The sequence below is a fragment of the Aphelocoma coerulescens genome, chromosome 13 (assembly GCF_041296385.1).
Source record: "Aphelocoma coerulescens isolate FSJ_1873_10779 chromosome 13, UR_Acoe_1.0, whole genome shotgun sequence".
In the NCBI taxonomy this organism is placed as follows: domain Eukaryota; kingdom Metazoa; phylum Chordata; class Aves; order Passeriformes; family Corvidae; genus Aphelocoma; species Aphelocoma coerulescens.
Window position 1 is genome coordinate 11,171,261 of NC_091027.1, and position 25,710 is coordinate 11,196,970.

The 25,710-nt window shown below is 45.6% G+C and overlaps 1 protein-coding gene across 3 annotated transcripts; it reads left to right on the top strand.

Moving 5' to 3' along the window:
• Positions 1-420: 420 nt before the first annotated feature.
• SLC22A4 (solute carrier family 22 member 4) lies at positions 421-24,886 on the top strand. Of its 3 annotated transcripts, none has more exons than XM_069028523.1 (10): positions 421-891; positions 6,953-7,056; positions 8,697-8,851; positions 12,461-12,632; positions 14,561-14,687; positions 16,602-16,702; positions 17,691-17,905; positions 18,573-18,755; positions 21,154-21,289; positions 22,417-24,886. In XM_069028523.1, the coding sequence occupies exons 1-10, from the start codon at positions 499-501 to the stop codon at positions 22,490-22,492; spliced, it is 1,662 nt and encodes a 553-aa protein (XP_068884624.1). In that variant the 5' UTR covers positions 421-498; the 3' UTR covers positions 22,493-24,886. The 3 variants fall into 3 exon arrangements, with proteins under 3 accessions (XP_068884624.1, XP_068884625.1, XP_068884627.1); XM_069028524.1 differs by having other exon boundaries at positions 12,509-12,632; XM_069028526.1 differs by lacking the exons at positions 8,697-8,851; positions 12,461-12,632 and having other exon boundaries at positions 423-891.
• Positions 24,887-25,710: the final 824 nt, after the last annotated feature.

The window sequence follows — 25,710 nt, forward strand, 5'->3', positions numbered from 1 at the left end:
CCCGCTGTGCATCCATCTTGCAGCAGCAATACAGAGGGTAGCGTGTTTTGGGTCCCCGAAGGGAGGGATTCGGGATTCGGGACTCGGGGAAGGCTGGGGACGGCGGGGCTATCGCCGCGCTCCCATCGGGCGCTGCTCTCGCACCGGCAGCTGCTGCCGAGGCACCCGCCCGGTCTCGTCCTGTCGGTACCGGCACCGCCCGGTCCGTTCCGGCTGCGGCTGCCCAGGGAAATAAATGGAAAAAAACGGGACACGCCTCCTACGGAAAGCTCCGGAGCCGGCGGCGGGGCAGAAGCGGTGGCCGGAGGAAGGCTCCAGGGATGCTGCGGGGAGGCCGGACCGGCAGAACCCGGGGCTGGCGCAGAACCCTCACTCCCCTCCGGCCGGGACCGCCGGGACAGACGCACCGCCCTGCGGGGGCTGGGCCGGGCGGGGGCGGAGCTGCCCGCACCGCCTCCGCGGAGCGCGCAGACCCCGCGGGAGACACTCGCGCTCGTCATGCGCGACTACGATGCTGCCACCGCCTTCCTGGGCGAGTGGGGCCGCTTCCAGCGCCTCGTCTTCTTTCTGCTCAGCGCCAGCATCATTCCCAATGGCTTCAACGGGATGTCGGTTGTGTTCCTGGCGGGCACCCCCGAGCACCGGTGCGTCGTGCCCCGCGGGGCCAACCTGAGCGGCGAGTGGCGCAACGCCAGCATCCCTCTGGAGCTGCGGGGCGGGCAGGAGGCGCCGAGCCGCTGCCGCCGCTACCGCCTGGCCGCGCTCGCCAACTTCTCGGCGCTGGGGCTGCGACCCGGCTCCGACGTAGAACTGGAGGCAGTGGAGCAGGAGCCGTGCCTGGACGGCTGGGAGTACAGCCGCGATGTCTATCGCTCCACCATCGTCACCGAGGTGCGCGGCCGCGGGAGCGGCAGCTCCTACCCCGGGCTCTGCTGGGGCCGGGGCATGTCATTCTGCCTGGGGGACGGCGAACAGGGAGCAGGAACCAGCGGGTGAAGTGCCTGTGGGAAAGGGTCCGGGTGGGCACGATGCTGCGAGGAGCGGGAGGGATGCGAGATGTAGGGGTTGCCAAAGGAGCTGCCCGCCCTCGCCATCCCAGCTGTGTTTTCCAGCTTGTTTTACTCGAAGACAGGTTTGTGTGGAGGGGGAGGCAGAGGCTGAAAATAGAAGCCCGGTAGTTTCCTCCTGCCACACGCTGACCATCCCGGTAATTTTTCTATGCGGTGGAATTGCTCGTTCTCAGTGCAGCGTTGAATGGGGACATGGACACGTTCAGGTAAACACACACCCAGCCTGGCTGGGGCTAGAGCACAGTGGACCCTCGCTGTCCCCGCACCCTGGAATGCCAGTGGCTTCCGTGGCCATCAGCACTGGGATTGGTGCGAGGCAGGTGCCGTGGTCACTTCCAGGCTGTCCGGTCAGTTTGTAGGGCTCTTCAGTGGCATCATTTGTACAGAGTGTCATGTGGGAACATCAGCGGTGCCGAGTCATGTAAGCACTTGTTTGGGTCTTCTGGCCGTGCCATGGTGTGGTCGCAGGGACGTGCTGTTCTGTTAAGCTGGCACAGAGTGTCAAACTCCGTTAGAGAAGGAAAATTATTCCTCTGAAGCTGTAAGGGTGCTGCTGCTGTTCTGCGTTGTGTAAGGGGTTTCAGGGAATAACGGGCTCACCCTCATCCCAGGCAATGGCAGCTGGCATGCTCTGCGGTCCTTCAGCTGAGCGCGCCCCAGGTAGCCAAGGGCCACCCTCCTCATGCACTGATGGCTCACCCTCGGGGTTCATGGCAGGGAATGGGTGGGGAACCCTCCTCACAAGTCCCTGTGACCCAGCAGCAACATCTGCCACCAAAAAAATATCAATGGATGGCACAGTCAGGAAAGGTTCTGATGATGAGGTGAGGAGTCTGTGCCCTGAGGACACAGGAAGAGGGTCTGTGCTTAGGGTGTGCAGACATGGGCTCAGCCATATGCCAGGCAGGCAGGATGTGGGCAGGGGATGTCAGCCTCCTGTTACCTGCTCAAAGGGAAGTCACTGGCACACGTGACACTTGTCATTTGTGCTGACAGTCGTACTCAGTCGCTGGAGATCCCTTACAAAATCAAATCAAGGCAGGGGTGCATGGAAAGCTTGCCCTGCTCCTGTCCGTGGGCAAACTGAAGCAGCAGCCTGTGCTGCCCACTTTCCTGGCTGTGACCCATGGGCTGGCGCAGCTGCGTGGTGGGTGCCTGGTGGCCACCGCTGGCACAGTCAATGCCACTCTCACTGCCAGAGGGAGGTCAGTTTATGAACTGGTGTCTATGAACTTGTCATCTCTGTTTTGGAGTCAGTGCTTGCTCTGCGAGAATGAAGCAAAAGGAGGAGAAATGTGATTCTTCTTAATGAACAGTAAATAATTTATGTTGGCAGATGCCAAACAGAGCATTCTGTGCAGGATTCGGATGGGATGCAGCAGTGGGGTTTGCCATAGGGCCTGGGGCATGCCAGAGAGGCAATAGCACATTCAGAGATGGAAACCAAGTGCCAGGTTCCCATCTGTAAACCAGATGGAAAAGAAGGGTACTTGTTTTGTTTCAAAATTGTCATGGACATTTGGAAAAAATGCAGAATTTGGTTTCAAAACAAGGAAAACAGGCACTGTTGAAATGCTGGAAAGACGCAGTTTAGATAAATTTGAGATGCTTATTTTTGTATCCAACATTTTTCTCTGTATTAGGAAAGACAAGCCAGGACATGCCATCAGAAGAGCTCAGTGAAGAAACAGCTTCAGTTCACAAACTCAGTTGAAGAGCAGAACTTGATGGCATAGGATTAAGCGCTGGAGACTTTATTTGATCTGTTCAGTTGCATTAAATCCTGTTGTTATTGCTGCTTGAAGGGAAGTGGGAAATGCCAGCTCAGCACCTTGTGTTACTTGGTCTGTGAGAACGTGCTGAACTCTGGGAACAGAGAATCCCAGACTGGGTCATTTGCATGGTCTTAAAATGGAGATGATGGGGAAAAGTGGATGTGTCCACAGGTGATCATCGGGCCAGGGTGATGTAAGAAAGGGGCTGTAAGTATAATGGTGAGCAAGTGGAAATGTGAGTCATTGTGGGGTCAAGAGTGATCCCTTGGCTGAGATGAAGAGGCTGCAGGGTTTCCTTTTCCCTCTTGGCAGGCTCTTGGGGTCTGTTACATTGGTATTCTTTTCTGGAACTTAATCTACTTCTCTTTTACTGCCAGATAATGATGCTCAGATCAAACATGAATTAGAGGCTCAAGGACAAGCACCAGTTTTGCCCTTAGGAGCAGGCATTAGGTTAGTTCCCTTGAGCGAGGTTGCCACCCAGCCCCACTCCCTGGGGACACACTGAGCTGCCCTCCACCACTGGGGTATGGCATGTACCCCAGACACCACTTCGAGGCCCCTGCCAAGGGCAGAGTGAGTGTCAGAGGCTCTACTGGGGCTACTGGTCTGTCACCTGTGTCACCCTGCTCAGTCCCTGTCCCAGCCCTGGCACTGATGTTAGTGAAGGCAGAAACCAGAAGCTTTTGGGGCTGACAGAAGCAAGAGACTGGATAGGAATTGCTGAGGTTTGAAGGCATCTGAAGGCCTTTTCTGTTCTGTTATGGCTCTTTCCATCAGTGGAGAGCAGCCCTACCCAGCCCTGGAAGCCCACCCTGTGCTCGGGCATGGAGGTGCCTGTGCTTGTCACTTGTGCACCGAGCAGAGCTGGTCTCATTGCTGGCCCTGGTTCCCAGAGAGCAGGATGGGGCCATCTGTGAATAATTAACACTTCTTGAGTTATTCATCGTCAGCTTTACTCTTGGAAACGAGTTCAGATTTTCCCTGGTTTGCAGATCCACCCATTTACACAAGGCTCCACTAGTGTTTTCTCCTCTGATGTGAATAGGTTGTACTCAGGATGTTAATTAGTGATTTCTGATTGGCGGGGGGGGGGGGCGTACTGTGGGCAGTCAGGGCACCTTCTACAGCAATTTCAGTTTTTCAGAAAGCCTGTCCATCTACCAGCAGCACCCAGCAGAATTGGCTCTACCAGTAGCTGGGACCTTGTCAGAAAGGGTTGTAGGGATTTGATGGGAATAAAAGTGATTTAAAACAGTGTTCTTGAGCAGCTCCTATTCCTAGCATTCAGAGGCCTTGCTTGGAAACTTACATGAACTTTGCTCCCCAGTCTACTTTGCCAGGGACATTACAGAATTACTTATTTTCTGGTTAATGTATAATTAGCCCAGTAGAGACAGTTTGGAAGTTGTAGCTGTAAGCAGTTAAGCTGTGGCTGGGCTGTAGCTCCTGTAGCGGTGGTGTGCTTGGTGCTGTCTGTGATGGATGCAGCCTCTGAGGAAGGGGTCAAATAAGCTACATTTCACTTTTCCCTATACACTGAAGCACTAGTGAAACCTTACCATGTTGATATGTACTTGATCACTCTGCAGTGCAATGGCATGAGCCTCAGTCAGAGCGAGTGCCTGTGGGGATGGGAGGTTGGAATCTGGGAGATTAGGTGTACCTGTAGAGTAGGGCTGTATTGTTCAGCATGTGGTATTGGAGCTAAAATAAGTGGATTGTTCACTCAGCAGCTTCAGGTATACCTAAAGTTAGATGGATTTGATGTATTTGTGTGTTTTCTGGTCAAATGCAGTGAGTTCCTGTACACAGTAACCCCTCTTTGGACAGCCAGCTGCTGTGTGCTGTTTACCACATCCCCCAAATCTTAAAGACTTGACCCTGTACAGTGAATTTTTGCTGGGTGTGCAATATGTCATGGAGCGAACACTTGGATAGGAGGCATTTGGCACCAAGGAGGCAATGCAGTTTCATGGGCAAGTTATTATTTAGCTGGGTTTATTTTACAGCCAAAGTGCCTTTGGCACCATGGAGATATTCTGAAAACACTGATCCTTAACCTCGAGCAACTCAAGTCTGAAGGTCCGGGACCAGGCGCCGTGCTGGTGGCCCCAGGCCAGGGTGCTCAGCACCCAGATAATTAACAATAGTTTGTATCAGCTGCAAATTCTGCCATACTGTTAGTCAACAGCTTTCCCCAAGTGGGGAAAGGGAGGTGCAGCAGGACGTGGTGAAAAACCTCTGCCAGTGTACTTTTAATGCCATGGTTTTTGTAGCTGAATTTTGCTTTGTTTTAAATACTGGACTTGATTTCCACCAACCTTCTTTACAGCAATCTGATTTCTTTGACAAGTGAAGCAGATCCCTGCATCTGTTTTTCACAACTAGCATCCTTGAACGTACCAGAGCCCCACTGACCCACATGCTAACCTCCACCTTCTCAAGCACAGTGCAGATAAGCACAGATGTGTGCCCAGACAGGCCCAAACTTCATCACCCCTCCCTTCCCAGAAGGGACGAGAAAATACCTTACAGAAAATGCTGCCATAGGGTTCTTTTTGTTCTTAATCAGATTTAAGTCTTGGAGGCACGTTTTAGTAAGTCTCCTTGCTCCTGCATTGAAGACATGTGTGTTCCTAAGGAAGAGGCATGGGCTGTGTTTTTAACCTCAACTTCTTTTTTTGTCATGTAGCTGGTGTTACTTTGCAGGCTGGCAAAGGGCAGAAGTACTTGACTCCCCTCTGCTGGCAGCATACTTCTGCCTGAACATAGGCATTGATTGCCTCTCTTTCCTAAATTACAGTCTAAAGCAAACTGCATCAAACCGCACCATCTTCCCCACTGTTTTGGGGTTTGCCTGCCTGTTCTGCAGCAGCAGTGAAGCTCAGCCACCAATCCACCAGTGGTTTGTTTTTGGCAGGACTTGTGGCGCCATCAGACAGCACCTGGGTGTCTCTGTAACACAGGAGTTGCTTCTTGTTGCCTGCAGCTGAGTGAGGAGCCTGAGCAGCTCTGAGGGCAGGTTTCTGCTCCATCACCAAGCCTTTGCCTGTGCTTGGCCTGTCCATTCTTCAAGCAGAGGGTGACTGCTTTTGCAAGCGATGGCTCCACTCTCTGATAGCATGGATGATTATTAAAATTATGCCATACTTTGATCTGTGATCTAATTAGCTTACCATTGTGGTAGAATTATCTGATCTGAGAGTGACATGTTTGAAGCCTCTCCCTAAGTGTTCCTGGCAGGCATGCCTTAACCAGGAGATTAGTCATCAGGAAGGGAGCAAACCTTGGCAGAGACATGCTCAGCTGTAACTTCAGTGGACAGAGGCTCATGATGCCATTTTTATTTTTTTTTAAACCTTGTCTGAGGTTATGAGTAGTTTTAGGTGGAAGTTTCCACACTGGCTACTGTCCTAAGTCTGCAGCCCCAGCCAGCTGCAGTCATGAGGCTGTGACTGATGGGTGGCAAGTCAGTGGTGCAGGTTGTGGGATGGAACAGAATTTGATAATATGTGAGTGCAAGAAAAGATACTTCATTCTGTGCGTCTTCTTACATATGTTTTGTCAGTGCCAGACTTTATAGAGATGCAGCATGTTTTGTGCTGGCAGAGGTAAACTGGAAGCTGTCCTTAGCTGGGATGGTTCTTTACCCTTCTCCATTGTTCTGTTTCACTGGTGGGAGTATCTTGGACCACAGGGAGCCAGGTCCAGGGGTCTGGTGGGTATGTGATGGGAGGATTGTGCTGGAAACAGGTCCAGGGCAGTCCCTGAGCTGCACACACAGGTTCCCATCAGGTTTGGCTTTGCTGGCTACTCATCCCCTTCAGAGGCAATGGGGCTGTCAGACAGCTGCTGGTGTTTTGGCCTCATGGAGTTGCCTTGGGGAGGCAATCACTTTCCCTTCTTTTTCCTGTGCTTTAAGCAGGATGTTCCAACAGTGACCTTGACTAAGAAAACAGTGGCAGTGATAGGTGAAAGTGTGGATATGGGGAAAGAGAATTCCATTGCATGGAAATGTGTGTGTCTCCAACCAGCAGCTCCTGTGCTGGATGAGGCTCGGCACAGCATTGGGGCTGTATCTGAGCACAGGCCTTTCTCTTGCAGTGGAACCTGGTGTGTGAGGACGACTGGAAAGCCCCACTGACCACCTCCCTCTTCTTCGTGGGGGTCCTCATCGGCTCCTTCATCTCGGGGCAGCTCTCAGACAGGTAATGTCATGGACAGAGCAGGGCAGACCTGGGGCCACAGCTGGTGCATTTGTTTTTAAGAGACAAAAGGAATGAAATGGCTGATACTCTGAGTTCTGATCAAAATTATGTAACTGGCCTGGCTTCTTCCAAAAATCCCATCTTGGTCTATCCCAGGTGAAGGATTTCTGTCTCTTGGGCACTTCAGAGCCCAGGGACTGATCTCCACAACGAACCCATGTGGCTGCTTTGCAGATTCATGCAATGGATTTCCCTTCACGACCCAGTTCCTATTTGTTTCTTTATCCAGCCTTTTGAGTAGTTTAAAAGATGCTGGGTTTTGTTGCACATTAACTGATAATCCCTTGTTAGAGCTGCAAGATAGAAATTTGCCCTTTGAATGGAATCTCTGCATAGGATAGAGGGTTTGCTATATGGTAGGGTAGAGTAAGGATATATGAAAGCAAGGAAAAAAGATAACCTGAAAATGGATAGCAATTGTCATAGCATCTCACTAAGTAGATGTAAAATGTAAAAAAAAATCCTTACAGACATTTGATAATTGTCTCAGCAGTGTTGAGGTTTTGGCCTTACAAGTATTGAATGCAGAATATTCCCTCTACAAGTCCCTGCTTCCCTCTCCCTACAGCCCTGAGCCCTACTCTTATGGTGCGATCTCTGATCCTGCTTTGACTGCTGTCTGGGAATGAGGCTATCATAAGGTAGCAGGAGTCCTCTGGGTGCTTATCAGAGGGGTTTCAAAACTCAGTGGGAGTCTTAATCCTAAAGCCTCCAGCATTAAATTCCATGTGATCTGAATTTAATCTCCTGACTCCTGCCCCAGTGCAGAAGTCAGTTGGTGTTACTGTTTGAAAGGAAGATGAGATAATCACTAAATCCCAGTGGTGCCATTTGCGCAGTGGGAGCATTTGAGGAACTGTGTTTGCCCTGGTGGCAGCACAGCCCCTGAGAGCCTGGCTCATGTCTTCCCGCATGAGCTTCCTTGGATTGTTTGGGGGTTTTGTCATTAAAGGGGTATGATCTGAACCTGTACCTGAGCAATTTCCCCGTGTCTGCTAGACGCCTTTCTCAAGGGTTGCTGCAGGCAGCACGTGGTGCAGCCCATGCAGCATCTGTGCCCACAGGTATGAAAACCCATACATGAACTTGTTCTGCCTCTCCAGGACAACATGCCACGTAATCCTAATGCAGAGAAACAGGTGAGGGAAAGGGTGCAGTATGTGTGACAACTCAGACTGAAACCAATTGACAAAGCTATTTAACACACTCAAAGCATAATGGTGTTGCAAAGTACAGATGCCAGTAGCCTAAAAGCCATCATTTCCTAACTTTCAGGTGTGTGGCTTGCAGCCTGCATGTGTCTCTCTATTGTACTGTTGCCTAGTCTCCTTAATCTCTGTCTAGTGGCTCCCTGAAGTTTCTGCTCATGGCCTTTCTTCTCTGTTTGTCTCGTGGGTCTTGTAAATTTTAATATTTTTTAGTGGATATGAAAATAATAAAATTCTTTAAGATGAACAGAACTTCAGGTTGTGCTAAGATGCATCACTTGAGGTTGAATATTTGTTCTGCCTTGTGCCCTCCTACATAGCCCCCACCATAAATACATGCTGTTTCAGTAATAATATTTTTCTTTACCAAAGGTTTGGCAGGAAGAATATCCTTTTTTTGACAATGGCTGTGCAGACTGGCTTCAGCTTCCTGCAGATCTTTTCCACCAGCTGGGAGATGTTCACAGTGCTCTTTCTCATTGTGGGGATGGGACAGATCTCTAACTACGTGGTGGCCTTCATTTTGGGTATGAATGTGTTTGAATTAGATTAAATGTTTGCTTAAGGTACTGTTAGTTTTTTCCCCTCTGAACCTGGATCATTTAATTACACAGTGGTAAAATCTTCACTGGTAAAATTCCTACTTTAGGCCAGTATAATTTATTTTTTCTCTGCAATTCTTCAAGCCTATACTTTCTATAGGTTTAGAGAAAAAGAAGAGAGCAGGAAGAGTCTAAATAGACATCAATTTCATTCCTCTTTGGAGAAGACATTCAAGACAGCATTCAGGGTTTAGCAGTACCAGCAGGTCTGAGATAGAGAAGGCATTTGGGTTCATCCCTGCCTCCCTCTGCACCCTTTGCAGAAAGCTCAGTGCATACCAGAGTGCAAAGCCTTGGAGCAAACCAGCATTTCCAGGCACAATGAGTGCCAGGGGGACCAGAGCAGAGGAGCTGGGTGGGTGCCATTAGCCAAAAAGTCATTGCTCTCAGTGTTGAGATCAGTGATAAAGTCCTAAGTTTTAGAGGCTAAGGTTTGTTTTCTTTTCTATGGGGAGTGTAGGAAGAAAGACGCAGCAGCTGTATGGCTACAGTTGCTGCCTGGAGACCCTGCAGGGAACGAGGCATCCCATGGGGAAGGGGACCCCACAGAGACTCCCACTAGGCATGAGGGTTTCAGGAAAGGCAACTGCATGGGCAAATTATGGGGACGAGTGATGCAGGTCTCAGGGGGGAAACTGGAATTTTCAAGAGCGGTCTTTAACACATATATATATATTTATAACTGTCTTTAAACCCCTGGTGTCAGCATTACAATTTGTAGATCGTAATGTGAGCTAGACTAAAATTGTATATTAATAGTTAATACCGGTCTTTTCTACCCCATGAGGCTTTAACAGGGAAAAAAATAGTTCAGAAGAGCATAATATGAAGTCAGTGCTATGAAGAGGACACAGCATTGTGTCCCCAAGCAGTCATGAGTCACTGCTGCTGTGGCAGGGAGGATTAAGGTCAGGCTGTCAGCAGGGAGATCCCTTGTTGCCATCACCATTGTCACTGTTCCTGCCATTGCTGTCGCCATTGCTGTCACCACTGCCACTGCTCCCACTGTCCTGGTAGTTTAATTCTTGTGTGGAGCTGATGGAGCAGGAACAAATGCCTGCCATGGGAAGGCTGGGAGGTACAGCACTGGGTAAAGCTCAAAATCCTTATGGAAACATGGGTGTTGTGTCGCACAGAGGTGCAGGTTCTGATTGGGCAGGAATTTAGCTCCCAACCCCCCTGGGAATATAAGGGCACAGCTGGATGTGGATTGAGATGCTGCCTTGGTGCTCAGCAGAAGCAAAGCTGGAAGGGAGGGCCAGAAACACCCCACTGGGCAAATGGTCCTACTGTTGAGCAGGGTCTGGGTCTCTCCAGGTATCATTAGGCTTGTTTAATTGCTTAGCTGTTGTTTGCTGGCCCTCACCCTATCGTGTTGTCTCTTCTGCCATCCTCTCCTTTGTAGAGTTGTCACAGCAGCAATGGATCCCAGGGAGCAGAGAGTCAGATGCCTGGGGCACTTGCCAGCAGTGCTGGCCATTCCCCAGCAGTCTTGAGGCTGGTTCTAAGGGCAGGATTAATCTAAACTAATTTAGACATTAGCTTCCTCATTTAAGTGAGCCATTGACTGTCGTGGGTAAGGAGGGAGGTACTTACGGAGGGTGGTCCTTCCCACCCTACACTCCATAGCCAGCATGTCCCCATAAGCACTGTGACTTCTGCCTGTGGCAAGGGAAACCCAGGAGCTTCCAGGAAGCTGCACATGATAGAGGTGCCGAATAGGAGAATATACCCATAAAAAGAAAAGTGACTCCTTAAGAAAGCCCATCCTGATTACAGGATGTGCTGGAGATGCTCCTGTTCTTTCATCCAAGAGCAAGCAGGGATGACCTGTGCTTGGGAGGGGAGCAGTGACACCTATAAAGGCCCTGTTGACCCTGGACATGCTGCAGCCCTGGCACCCTCCATCCCCAAGAGCAGTGGGTTTTTTTTCCCAAGTTCAGCGCACGTTCCTCTTCTCACTCAAACTTGCAACATCCAAACCTGTGTTGCCTCCCAACGTGTAGCTCAGACCCTCTTTCAGCATCCTTAGCCACCAAAGCTCATGCTGCCCTTTGCACTATTGCCCACCTTCATGGGAGTAGTTCCCTCCTGAGCTGTTGGTGAACTTCTGTAGTCAATGTTAGGGTTTTTTCAACCACATGCTGTGAAATTTCTTTCTTAGCTTTAGGCCTCAGTTGTTCTCTGTGCTCAAAACTGTTGTGTTCAGGTTCTAGGACTGTAAAACAGTACAGAGGTTTGTGAAGGCATGTTGGTATTGTCCAAGAACTGTTACTCCATGGCTAAGAGAATGAGGGTAGAGGAAAGGCAGGAGACAAAGGAATTGTAGTTGAAAGATGTCATCTCATACTGGCTTTGAATTGGCACAAATTATAATGTAACATTTAACAGGCATAAACCAATCTTTCAAGTATCAGACCTCTCCCAAGAAAGCCCCTCTAAACAAGAGCAAGTCAAGAGGAAGATGGTATCATTTATCCCCACACACTCATTTTAGCCTAGCAAATTCTTATTTTCAGGTTTTTTTACTGTGACTTTATTCAGTTACTCCAGGTTTCTGAAATGGGCATTCATGTAACTATCAAATAGGAGGGTTTTCCAGTCTTGGGTGTTTTTTCCATCTTCTCTGCAATAATAAATGTTGGAGTTCTTGCCATGATACACAACCCAAGTACGCTGTCCACACTTTGTGACTCTCCTGTTCACTCAGTGTCGTTTGCGTTTTAATTGAATATCAAACTGTGGCAGTTACGGCCCTTGCAGTGTTCCTAATGTGAAGGAGAGCTCTGTAGACCAGGGGCCGAGAGCTCAAGGAGAAGTGAGGTGGACCTGACTGCATCACTGGATTCTATTAAGCAGTGGCTGGGTGTTTTATTGTAAAAGAATTTAGTTGCTGTTGAAGGCTTAGAACAATCTCAGTTTTTATTACTCAATACTAGGTTGCTGCATGGTGCAGTGGCAGTAGGATGCTTTCCCTGACTGCTGCCTGGCCACTGGTACAGTAACATTGCTAGAGGATGGCATCTTCCCTGGTTCTGTCCTTCAGCCCATGATGTGCCAATCCAACATCCCAACCTTTCTTCTCTTCCAAAAAATACGTGGGAAATTTGTTCCCACCTCACCTCACTGTAAATTCACATCCTCCCATCCCACATCAGTCGGCTGTGCTCAGACCTTTGCTCCTTCAGAAGTGCCCAGCAGTGAATTGCATCTTAAAACGTGATGGGTTAAGTGGGGGAGCAGGCTGTGTCCTAGGTGAGTGTGTGGGGGAGGCTTCTGGGAAGTCTGCTGGCCATCCCCCATGCCTGTCCTTATCTGCCTCTGCCAATGCATTAATCAAAGCAAACAGAAGTAGCTTCTTTATCTGAAGGTTCCCAATACTCCCAGCAGCTTTTCTGTACAGGCGGGTCTGTGCTGTGCTGCTCTTTCAAGATTGTTTAGCTTATTTTTCTGTTCGTAAATGCAATAAAGTATTTAGTCATGCTTGAAAACAAAGAGTTAAAATGCTAATCCAACCTCCCTTGTTTTAAACAGGCACAGAAATTCTTGGCAAATCAGTTCGTATTCTATTCTCTACATTAGGAGTTTGCATATTTTTTGCAATTGGCTACATGTTGCTGCCACTGTTTGCTTACTTCATCAGAGACTGGCGGATGCTGCTGCTGGCGCTCACTGTCCCGGGGCTGTTCTGCATCCCGCTCTGGTGGTGAGTCCATGCCAAGGCCACACTTCCCACCTCCTCTCCCACCTGATGTTCATGCTAGGTTCTGGGTAATGGCAGGGGATCAGGGAGGAGGGGCACTTTTCTATTCACCATGTGAGAAGGCTTTGCCTTGAGGGGGCATTTTTAATGTGGTTTTTCTTGCCAGTTTTAAGTCGAGTAAGTACCTGGAGAGCCTTTTGTGTGTGCTGTCTGTGTGCTTGAAGCCCTACTCTTTTTAGCTGGACCGAAGCACTGAAGAAGGGCAGATAGCCCTGTTCTGTTGCTGCCTTGGGCATCTGCTGTGTTCTGAAGGGACAGGTGTTTGAAAATAAGAAAGGAAAAGCAAGGTATCACTCACACTCTTAAAATAAGGATAATTCACAACAGGAAGAGTTCTTTCATATTATTTAGGGAAGTCCTTTTTTCTTGCTGTCTTGAAAAAGTTATACCTATAAGTGAGCAATTAGCATCTTTATAACAGTTAAGTGATTTAGACACACTCTTCTATAGTCTAAAAGACCTCCTGCATGTCCCAGTCTTGTTAGAAGCATCTGCTGATGGTTATATTGGTTAGATTTTTTTAACCGTAGTCTTCAAACCAAACCTTTAAAATGGTTTTCAGCTCCACCTCTGCTGTCATTGGATTTTAAAGACAGTCTGATTCTGTTGAAGGGTGAGTTTATTTATTTAATTTGATGTGTTTCAAACTCCTTTGTCACAGCAGCATTTCCCTCTGTACCAAGCAGCTGTTCTTTGGGGAGGCTGGTTTTGGGTGGGAGCCTCTCAGATGTCTGCTATAGAACAGGCACTGTGAGGCACAGGAAATTTGACCCCAAGGCATGACTTCAGAGTCCTGCTTTGAAATCTGTGGAATGGGAATTCCCAGGCCTTTTAAAAGCTTACACTTAAAAATGCCGAAAACTTCCTCTGACGGCACTTTGTCTCGGGTCGATGTTGGGGTAGATGGGGACCAAGGTGAACTGGCAAAGCTCTGCCAAGGCAGGTTGGTGTTAGCTGGCATTGGGCATGTGGACCCACTGCTTCCACAGGCCATTTGACGTGCACATCCCTCTGCTCTGTGCCATTCTTGCTCTTTTACTCATTTCCCTTCCAAATTCTCCAGAAGGTTCCCAGCATTGTCTCTGCAGTCTCAAGATCCTCAGCTTTCCCAGTAAGAAGAGTGGTAGAGGCAGCTCATCTTACAGAAAGTCCCATTAGTGATTAATGATCAGATATAAATCATCTGATGTTTGAAATTATTGACCTGGCTTTGAGTCAGTCTTCAGGGTTCATCAGAAAACGAGGTCTGACCTGCTTTTTTCCAAGGAGAGCAAAAAGTGCTGCTGGCTAAAGGGAGCAAGGTGGCATCTGTTAAGACTAAAGGATTTAAGTAAGGAAAGTTAAAGTTTTCTGTCCTGTGTTTGGTGTTAGTTCACTCAACATGTGCCTGTAATTGATTAGAAAATGTCATCAACTGTGCAAGGGGACACTGCCCCTGCCCTCTGCCTGGGAGAATCTGCCTCAGAGCTGTGGTAATATGGTGAGGTTTGTATATAAGGTTCCTAGAATACAGAACCTTTAAATACACCCTGTGCATATTTGAAGCATTTCTACGTTGTGTGCAGTTTCCTAAGAATATTTTTTGATTTGACACTGGCTAAGCTACCCCCATCCTTTCTGTCTGTCTGGTGACATCTGGTGGACATCAATTATTCCTTAAAAAACAACCACTGAGGACAAAGCATCTCCTTTAGTATGAGAATAAAACAGTCCCATATATTTGAATTACATTGCCCACATGCTTCTGTGCTGTCTCCTGCTCCAAGCAATCTGTGAGATCTGAGTGTAACTCATAGGCACAATAAATATGTTATTTATAACTTTTTACTTTTGGGAAAACACTGAGTCATTTATTCTGAAACTTATTACAGGATCATTCCTGAGTCTCCTCGGTGGCTGATCTCCCAGGGAAGATACAAGGAGGCAGAAGCTATTATCCGAAAGGCTGCAAAAATAAATGGCATTCCAGCCCCGTCTGTGCTTTTTGGTACTGCAGAGGTATGTTTCATATATCCTGGTACTTTACCTTGCTGGCACTTCTCCATTTGGCTCATTGACTTGTTAGGAAATGCCAGCAGAGAGCTAGTTTGCACCAGCAGCTCTTGGGCTGGCAGTGACTGTTGGTCTGCAGTAAGTGCTGGGTTAGTGAGATCAAAGTAGAGCCCAGAGAGAGGCTTTATTTGTTTGCTTTTTACGTAAAATTCTCTTCCTCAGCAGTGGTTTGTTGTGGTTTTCAAAGCAAGGGTGACCCAGATTGCTTCATCTTTTCGAAACTGCAAAGACCCAAGGAAAATGTGTTTGTGCCCATTTCAGTTTGGTGCATTATTAGTGGTTTGCAGCTGAGCAACAGCCCTTTGCAGGGTGGCTGTGTAGGGGACCCTAAATCAGCATCCACGTGAGCTGGGGCTGCGTGGCGCCTGAGGGACTCTTCAGGTTGCACAGACCAGCCAAAGCACCTGAGTGCTACAAGGGGACTTGAAAACCACGATGTGAGTGAAGACGGTGAAGAACATCAAGCTCTTCTTCAAAATTGTGTTTTTCTTGTATTTCATAACTATTGGTTAAGAAAGTCTAGTGCAAACCTGGCAGCCCAGCAGGGAGCAGTATAGCCACAGTGGGATGGCTGGTTCGTGTGCTCATCTCCCCCTCTACTGGCTCTGCCCTCACTGGAGCACCTCCCAAAGAGGCACATTTTTCTTGTGCAGACTCTTCCAGCCTTGCATCAGCAATGACCGCGTGTATGCAGGTCAGATCTTCCTTTACTGCCTTATACTGGCACCTCAGTTTTGTGTCTCCTGATAGAGCAGAAAGCAAAGCACTATGTGCTCCTCTGCAGCGTCTGTGAGTTACCCCTCCCCTGGGCAGGATCTGTCACTTGACTGTCACATTTTGCCTGAAGATCTCTTTCCCAAGTGGAAGTTTTAGCATAAATTGAAGTGCATGTTCCAATTATGGGAAGTTCATTCTACACCAGCCATGGAAAAGCACTTCCCTTACTTCACAGCCAGGCCTCAGATGTCTTTCAAACTGGGCATGACTTTTTTGGATTGCAGCATTTTCATTCCTGCATATTTTCTTAAATCAAGGAGACACCTGCTTAGTGGAAATTTCGTGTGCCAAAGCGTCTGTCCAAAAAAGCCTGAGGATGATGTCTGCATGCTAAGTCTCATGTTGGAAGTATTTTTCAAACATTACTAGAAAGACGTTCCTTGGAAACCATCCTCTATTCCTAGGAAAGGCTATCTCCTGGATAGTCCTGTAGGGAGAACCAGGGTGGTTTGTTCTTTGGGCCTGGGGGAAGCCTGGCCACAAGTGCTGGCTTTGCCCTAGCAAAGGCAAAGTGTGCAGGCAGAAAGGCACCCTAACACCACCCAAAAGATTCCTGCTTCAAGCCTCAAACTAGACTCTTCATCTCCAGTCTGAGGTGGTGGATGCTTCTATGATGTGCCCTGGCTACCTCACCAACCTCTCTCATCCGTTCCTCTCCCTGTCAGGGTGCTGGCAGGCAGCAAAACTGGATGATTTCCTACATTTATTTCACATCACTTACAAAGGTTGAAGAGAGTTGAATGGACAGTGCACAGAATGGACAGAAAAATGCCTTTGGTAATGAGGTTACTTCTGCAAGTACTGTGTGAGATCCTTAAGGAAACATTAACTTGTCTGTCTGGTCAGCTGATACTCCTTTCTAATTAGTCATCGTGGTGCAATGGAAACTCCCATGAGTACTGTTGGTAGCAGAGACAAGTTCCACCTAAGGACCGCGCTCCCTGGTGCAGAAGTGGCCCTTGGGCTGACTAGTTATCCCCTGATAGTCATAACTTCGTAACTGCCCAGACTGTGGGTAGCAGCAGTTGTTTTGCTCTTAGGTGTGTGGGAATTTTTTTGGTTTTGTTTTCCTTTTTCCTTCAGATGCAGGATTCGAAGCCTCAGCAGCAGCAGAAGGCTATCCTTCTGGACCTATTTCGAACCCGAAACATTGCAACTATTACTATTATGTCATTACTTTTGTGGTAAGGAAATGTGTATTCCTACAGTACCCAGGCAATAGAACAGTTTCTGATTTGAGGGCACATGCCACAGGTTTAGATGATAAGTCTGAGCCTCGGAGCCCAGCTCCAGTGGTCCTTGGCTGGTACATGGCCCTCAATGTCCTCGCACCCACATTAATATGGGTGATTAATATGAATATGGAGACAGTAGCCTTGACTCAGATGTAAAATAGTTAGAAAACTATATGTAACAACTTACGTATTTTGAAGTCCATTGCTTTTTTTGTTTTCAAATGCTTCCATCTCTGTAATCTCTATTTGAAGAGAAATGTTCTTCTTGAAGCAAAGACAGCAACTCAGTAACATAATAAGAGCCAGACCCATGGCCAGCATTTTTGTTCTCTTTCTGTACTGTGCCCATCTCAGTGAGATCCTGGTCCCTGCCTGGGCAGCCACGAGAAATGAGGACCCAATAATGCCATGTAGACAAACCAGGACCCTTTTCTGTCCATACTACCCTCAGCAGAAAGGAACTGGCTAGCACACTTGGCATGCCATAGTAAGGCACTCCTGAGATTTGAAACCTGAACATCCATCTCTCTGTGAACATTAAATAAGATGTAACTGAACTGCTGAGGGTGGGAGATCCTGACAGTGGCTACAAGTAGGAATGTAGCTGGCTTGGGAAGCTTGCAAGAGTTTCATTGTGTCATTGAGAGCATTGCAGTGAAAAGCCTTTGTGAATGACTTCCACAAAGCTTTTTACTTGGTGTAGTGTATGCAGGAAGGACAGAGAAATCTGAGGTGTCTTCAAGCTGCTGTGGATATGATGATCACTGAATGGGATGACAGAATGAGAAAGATGGGGTTGCCACTGAGACTTTTTTAAGCTGTAATACCTGTGGCGGTGCTTTGCGAAATCCTATTTTTGTAACAACATCTGAGGCGACACTGGAGACGTTCAGAGACTGCTGTTTCTGGAATAATTTGGTTTTATTGTTTTTCTCAGGTTTTTCACATCAGTTGGTTACTTTGGCCTGTCCCTGAGCACTCCAGACTGGCATGGAAATGCCTATGTCAACTGTTTCCTCTCAGCTGTTATTGAAGTTCCAGCTTATGTGATCGCCTGGCTTCTCCTCCGCTCCCTCCCACGGCGCTACTCCTTATCTGGCACCTTTTTTTTAGGTGGAAGTGTTGTCCTCTTCATTCAGCTGGTTCCTGCAGGTACAAAATTGAATGTGTGACTTAAGGATATGAAATATCCAAAATATTTTATGGTACTGCGTAATAGTTCTGCAAAATTACTGGAAACCAGGATCAAATTTAGAATTTGAGGCTGAGTTATGCTGATCCCTTGCAGCCTTAGGTTTTTTGTATTGCATATGTATATGCTGAGTCACACTCGACTCTCATTTATTGTGTCGAATTACTGAGCTTTATATAGTTCGGGGAACCAGCTTCTAAAATGAGAGCCAAAAGCGTACTGTGATTTATCTGGTTGTGCTTTCAGGCTACAAAAACCTGCATCCAGATTTCACTGTGTGTAAATCTTCATAGGATTTTGTGAAAAAGGGGTGGGTTCAAGCTTGTAGTTTAGGTTCAAGCTTGCGTAACCCAGAGTTTTGTTCCATTTCAAGAACACTGTTTTACATGAAGACAACCAGAATCTGAAAAATACAAAATAACCTGAGCATCTACATTATGCTCAGTGGGGAATTTGGAGTCATCTAGGGATGGGGTTAATACTTTGTATAATTAAAAAAACCTAAAGCACCAAACTCACAACCTTTAGGAAAAACACAGCAATACAGTCTTTTGGATGTAGAAGTAATAGAAGTAATAAGCACAGGGTGTTGTTTATTCACCTTGATTTTATTTTTTTCTCCTCCAGAACTTAATGTCCTCTCTGTTGGACTGGTGATGCTTGGGAAGTTTGGCATCACAGCTGCGTTTTCAATGCTTTATGTCTACAATGTGGAGCTGTACCCAACAGTAGTGCGAAACATGGCAGTCGGAGCGACTTCCACAGCCTCCAGGCTGGGCAGCATCATTGCTCCTTACTTTGTTTACCTGGGTGAGATATCTTCTTTCTTGCCTTGCGCCACACAACTGCCCAGAGAAGTTGTCCGAGCTTCTGCAGTGCAGGCTCAGCTTTAAGTCCCTTCACTTGTTGTCTTTTCAGTCCCTTCTCTCAGCTTGGGTGTGAGTTCACTGTCAGACATGGTAGAAATTAAGTGGAGCTCCCTGGACTTCACAGAATGATCAGGCACTTCATTCCTTTGGGGACCATTCATATATCACTGAAGTGGGTTAGAGCTGGCCCAGTACAATGATGATGTTTATAAACTACAAATGGAGTGGCTGGAATGATAATCACATTTTGTTATGCCAGTTAGTTTCCCATAATTGTGTGACAAGAAGTAGTCTTGCAAGTAAGGAAATGTAACAGTAGGAAATTCATTGCGTGATACTGTCCCTGTGCATCCTGAGATGGGTATGCTGGGAGATAAACCAGGTGGGAATTCAAACATTCCCAGGATTTGTGCTCTCTAAAGTAACATGGAAAACATACAGGTTATGTAGCATGAAGGTGTGTTTACTTGAAGTGATTTTTTGTAAAAACGTTTTTTAGTTTCTAAGCCAGTCACCTCAGCATTCATTCATTTTGCTTTTCCTTATTGCTTAATATTTCTGTAAGCAGAGTTACTGATTTCCTCATAGACTTTTTTTGATACTCAATGCCATCACATTCTGAGTGCGGCACATATATTAACTGACAAATATTGTTTGGTTTGGTTTTTTGTTTAATACATAAAAATGTTCCTCATGTTGCAGACAGGAAAGAGTGATAGAGATCAGGGGACTAAGGGTGGGAGTATCTGTGAATACCTACTGTTCAGTCTGGGGTGCTCAATCTCCTCTTTCTTTCATTCACACATGATTTATTTCCTTCTGCCGTCACTGGACCCATCTCAACTCTCTCTGCCCCTAACGAGTCTTGCTTCCTGCTGCGATCTTTGATACAACATGAGCATGACTTTTCTGGCTATGGCAGAACATTGCTGATGTACTGCTGAGGGGTTAGTGCTGATTCTCCATGCCAGGAAAGGGGAGAGGAGATGACTATCTGTAACTATTCAGGGTTGATTCACGCTTGCATTCCAGTGTAACTGGAACACACTCTACCAAAAAATGATGAAAATACCTTGTCTTAGTTTCATACTTGTACAGTCCAAATGTAAAGTAAAAGGGTCAGCAGGACTGTTGACTCTCCTTAAGGCCTTCAGTCTCCATTGCAGCACTGAGAGAGAAATGTATACAAAATAAGATTTTTACTGATTGTTTTTTGTGGGCTTGTGGGGATTTTTTCTCCCAGGTATCCATAGGCTCAGTCTTTAAGAAATCTTGTTCCAGACATCAAAATAGTTTCTTAAACTTTAAGAGGTTTCAGGAGAAACTTGTCAGCTGCTGCTATTTGCTACAGCTAAATTAGGACCTTGCAGTTCATCCAGCTCAAAAACACAGAGGAGATCAGATCAAAACTTCATCTCTGTGAGACATACCCAGAGGTCCTCTCTTTAATCTGAGTTTATTCCATACATTATAAAGCATATTGCTCTATCCCAACTATAAAATAAAGCTGTCAAGTCCAGTTTGGTACTTTCTCTATCTTCAATACTTTAACTCCTAGCTAATCCCTTTTCTGAAAGACCTTTTCATTGCCGTGCTGTTGTGACTTGAGGATCTTGCATCCTGCCTGAATGGTTGTGTGCCAGCTTTGGCTGCTGGCGGAGGCAGCCGCCTTCAAGTCCAAAATAATGTTCTGAGTAGACCAAGGTCAGAGCCGCATGTGGGTCTCGGGAAGCCCGATGTTCTCTCCCTTTGCAGTAAAGAAGGCATTAAAGCATTTCCCCATTAATGAGCTGTTAGTCTGTAACTGACCTGTTCAGCTGACTTAGTCTCTTCTCTTCTTTTGCATCAGTCCAGCAAGATACATGATCTCAGGCAGTGACGAGTGCTTCATTGCTTACAAGCAATTTTATTCCCTCATATTGTAGTATTTAACAGAGGATTTGGTTCTTGATGACAGTGTGATACTGAAGACTCCAGCAGAGCTATTGCCTTGCAAAGATGTTGATTATCCCAGTTGAAAATGTAAAAGAAAAAAAACCCAAACAAATAAACAAACAAAAAAGCAACCCAAACTTGTAGCTGCTATACAAACATGGGGGGTTGGCGTGAAATTATGGTAGGTGCGGCTATCCAAGAGCACATGTTGAAGCTTTAAAATTTGACTGCTGGCAGGTAATAGATGGGACTCAGCTTTGGATTCACCTTTGATATTGATGAATCTTTCAGCTAATTATTCCAAATTAATTCTGCATTAAAGCAATGTCTGGAATATAAATTTTACATGTGGGTTTGTCAGTTGTGGACATTAAGTACTGTTGGAATGTTCTGTGTTCTGCCAGGTGCCTACAACAGATTCCTACCATATATCCTGATGGGAAGCCTGACTGTGCTGATTGGGATCATTACCCTGTTTCTCCCAGAGAGCTATGGCAATCCACTGCCTGAGAGCTTTGAGCAGATGCTGAAGGTGAAATGGTAAGGCAGCTTTCATTCATCCTGTGCTTCACAGGAATTCAGAACACAATCAGGAAACATGTTTCTTCAGGTCCACTGCAAAACTTCAAAGCTTTCAAAGAGCCCTTCAGATTGTTTTCTTTAGGGTTGTTAATTTGACAGACAGTGACATCATACAATTTCTCCAGAATGTCTGAACCTGAGAGCTGATGTGTGCTGGCAAAGCAAGGCTGACCTTCAGCCTTTTGAGGCTGTTGCTTCATATTTCCAAACATTTTCCATCCTATTATATCATTCACTCTCCTTAACTCTTTATTTAAACTATTCCTTTAAACTATTTATTTAGTAGGATTATATGCATTATGAGACTTTATTCTTCCAGTGTAAGTTCTTTAGGTACTTTTCAAAATTAAATGCAGGATTTCAACATTCTAGCCTCTTTCTGGGCAGCCAGAAACAGGCCAGGACAGCTTTTCCTCTGGTTTATATGATTTAGCTGTAAGCAATGACAGTTCTCTTCCCCACCAACATTGCTATTTAGGGTACCCTGAGCAAACATTTCTGCTCAAATCTATGCATATCCACTACAGTGTGAGAGCAGCAGAGGAAAACTGAATTAACCAAAGAGCAGCTTCATAGCCACCATTCAGATCAGTAAGAACTGGTGTTAGAACAGAATTTGCCCCTGTAAGCAATAATGGCTTGAAAAAGCCAGAATTCCCTGTATTATCTGTCATTATGCTTTCAGAATAAGAAAAATTCCTAGGCCAGGTTCCTTGAGAAAGGACATGTTGCTCTTTATCACAGTTAGGGATTTCTTACATGTCTGACCTGTGGCTTTTCAGCTTTGCAGTTGACAAACTGTAGCTAGAAATCCTAAAGTCAAACCAGATTCCCCTCGGAGACTTCTTGCATCAAGAGCCTGAAGTAACTGAATTATAGTTGCTGAATGACGTTCAAGATCCAAGTGTTGTTTGCTGCACTGCTGCTGCCATCCAGCAAGGCACACTGTACAGAACATTAGACTTCATCTAATGTTGATATGAGCAGTGTAACATGGTTATTGTAGTGGTGCTTATAGGAGAGGGAAGTGTCTGATGACACTCTGGAAAATGTTCTCTAGTTCTCAGTCTCTTACTTGCTTTCAGTTTCAGAAACAGGCAACAAACCACTGGCATAAGAAGTTCCAAGGAGAGTCCTAAAAGTCTGATAACACCTTTGTGAAGAAGGACACCTCTCAGAGGGGCTGAAAGAAGAACAAGATCATCTCAAAATGCATTTTCTGCCAGAGGAAAATGAACAAAACCCAACAGCTGCTGCACTACAGTTGTTATCCCCTGTGCTACTGTCCTCAAATTACATAGTTTACTGACCAGATGCTGTCTACTCCTGTAGGACTTTTAGTCTGTAATTCAATGTCCTGATTCCTGGGTTTGTCAGCAGACACAGGTCCCCATTGAGAAATGGGGGTCTGTCTGTGCTAAACACAAGTCAAGCAGTAAGCTAGAAGTGAGCATTAGGAATAATACAGCAGTGACTCGAGACACTCAGGTACTCAATGAAAGCTGCTGAAAGGAAAAAAAAATAATAACAAACATAATGCTGGTGATTTTTCTCACTTTGTGTGTTACTGGAGGAAGGGGAGCTGGATGTCTGCCTTTCAAAACCTGAAAGAAAGATCCTGTCCTCCTGTGAAATCTGTGACCAAAGCCCATAGACTAAGTGGAGTCAGAATTCATTCGTGGCAGAGTAGGCATAGACTTCACTGTAAGGACGTGGGTTTTAAACATCTGAGTGGCTTTAGATATCACTTGCTTTTCCCAGGACCTGGGATCCCCCTGTTCCTGTAAAAGCTACTGCTTTTTCATAAAGCCTGAGCCCACCCAAAACCCTTGGCTTTGTGAATCTTCAGTGTCTTTGGGGTACAGGGGAAATCTTGAGCACTGAGTAAGGACTATAATTTGCTGACTTTCTGGTGGGCCACACCCACTTTCAATAGAAAAGTGAGCTGTACCAAGTCAGTGATCCTGTCCAAACAAGCCATGCAGTTTTAGCTTTCAGGTTTTTCATGGTATATTGGCATAAGCAGTTTATTAGATCTTTTGAGGTGTTGCTTTTTCTTTTTCCTGAAGTATTTAATTTTGCCTTTGAATATATACTACTTCGTTCTACACCTTCAGAGAACGCTCATGGCAGTTTCAAAAGCTTTCACAAAACTTCTGTACTATTTACAAACTTAAAGGTGATTTGATGCTCACAAAAATCTGATATTCTGTACTGGATATGTTCACCTGCAGTTATTAAAAATTCAAAAGGACTAATTTGGGACCACAGGGGTTTTCTTAAAAAAAACCCAAACACCAACAAAACCAGTGTTTTGTTTTTCATATCCTACAGATTATGTATGTTTGGGTTTGTTGTGTTTTTTTAAGTTTGGCAAAACTAGATTGGATGAAGATAAATGTAGAGCTTAGAGTTGTGCTACTACTGTTTTATGAACACTACGTTGTTTGAAGACTGTAATTCCTTTTATTTTTATATTTATTGGCTGTATGTGCACTTCTTGGTCACATAAAGTCTATCAGACCTGGTAGACTGATTTTTATCCTCTATAAGTAACAATGAGCCCTGATTCACCTTCTATAAGCGCCAACAAAAGCACTGTGTCTCATCTCTAATGCATGAGTTCAGGGTAGGTTGTCTTGTGCTGGCCCTTGGCACAAGAATGAGGCTCTCCCTGAAGTTCAAGCACAAATATTAAGCTTTATAACAAATGCAAGGAACTTGTGCAATTAACTCAAGCTGCTTTTGGGAGTGGAAATACTATTTTCAATTTCCTGCAGTTACATTTTTGCCATAAATGTAACACAGCATGAGGGAACCATTGTCCTGTGACTCCTGATCTTCTCATCCCTTCTCAGTCAATTTCTCTACTAACAGCAGTATTTAATCTTGTTTTTACTTTTACAGAGTTAATCTAAAGAATGACTGTTTAGAGGTAGCTACATTTCTCAAGAAAGCCTTTTCATCAGCACAGGACAGGTTTGAAGACTTGGGTTGAATGTAGGAGGCCATATTTTTATGGAGATTTTTATTTTAAGTTGAGACTTATTTTATGTGATTGTGGGCTTGGGTATTTCTAAAAGGCAAATATTTTTGTACTCTTGAGCCTTTCAGTATCTTAAAACCTGTTTTTCCTTTTTTAAATAACAAAAAAGGCATGTTTTTTAAAATACCGTGTTTCAACCAGTCTCATTTTTCTTATTTAAATCATTGATCTCGAGCTAGCATCATGTTTTAGTATTTTTTGCAGCAGATATAAAAATCTTTCAGAGGAGTGGAATGTCTTTCTTAAAGTATGTGATGTTTTTATAAGGCCTTATGGTGTCTGAGTGTAGTGGAAATGAGGGAAGCCCAGCTGGATTGTTCTCACTGATGCAAGGGCCATCACGCTGTGCCTCATCTGTCACCTCTGTCACCTTTACTGGGGTCTCTCTGTGCAACCTTTGATCCTCAGCTGGCTTACTGGATCTTCTAATACCTATATGAACCTGTAGTAACTGTCAGTCATTGACCTCTGTCTTCATTGTAATAAAAATGTGCACTGGCATTGTTTCACCTGCTTCTTGTCTGGGTTCTCCTAATTGAAGAGCAAGTCTCCCAACTTAAACACTTGGTGCCAAGAAGTTTAAATAAATAAATAAATAAAGGTATTTAGCCTGGATCAGGTATGAAAATAAAATTCTAAAATAAGCTCTTCCACCAATACATTCTTCCACACGGGAAAATTATGATGGTGTGGTACAGTTTTTCTGACTTTCACGTGGTTCAGTCCTGATCCTGCAAATCCCTGGAAGCTCACCCTGGCCAGACTCAAGGATGATTTTGTAATTTAACTCCTATTATGTCATTCATTTTCTGCTTTTGAGATTTTTCACAGCTGTGTGATTCCAACCCAGGATAAAAGATCATTTTAAATACCAGTGTTCAAAAAATGCTATAAAAAGTATACTTTTGGGGTTTTTTAATCAGTTAGAGGTGGGAAAGAATATCACCCAAGTAAAAAGCCACTTGAAAATGTGAATTAGCATTATGGAGAGCAAGACCAAATTTCTGCAGCGATACAATTCAACTTTTGAACTGACATCTATATGAGAGTCTGTGAACTTCCTGGCAGTGCCACTAGGTACTGAGCTGGGATTTTGGGCCTAAGATTAGCATATTATTTATTAAATTTATTATTTGTTAAGCATGTAGCACACATTGCCTGAGAAAATAGGGTCAGGAAAGCTTTTTTACAGCCTGAGCTGATCCTGCTGAAGGGATGATGGCAGCTGTGCAAAGGTGCTACAGAGTGAAATGAGGAACTTTAACTCCTGAACTTACAGCAACTGCCCTGCTTTGAGGAACAGAACAATCCATGAAGACTTCTGGTTCATCGA

Coding starts and splice junctions, on each gene's coding strand:
- SLC22A4 (XM_069028523.1), top strand. CDS start 499: ATGCGCGACTACGATGCTGCCACCGCCTTCCTGGGCGAGTGGGGCCGC. Junction 892..6,952: donor GCTCCACCATCGTCACCGAG/GTGCGCGGCCGC, acceptor TTTCTCTTGCAG/TGGAACCTGGTGTGTGAGGA. Junction 8,852..12,460: donor CGTGGTGGCCTTCATTTTGG/GTATGAATGTGT, acceptor TGTTTTAAACAG/GCACAGAAATTCTTGGCAAA.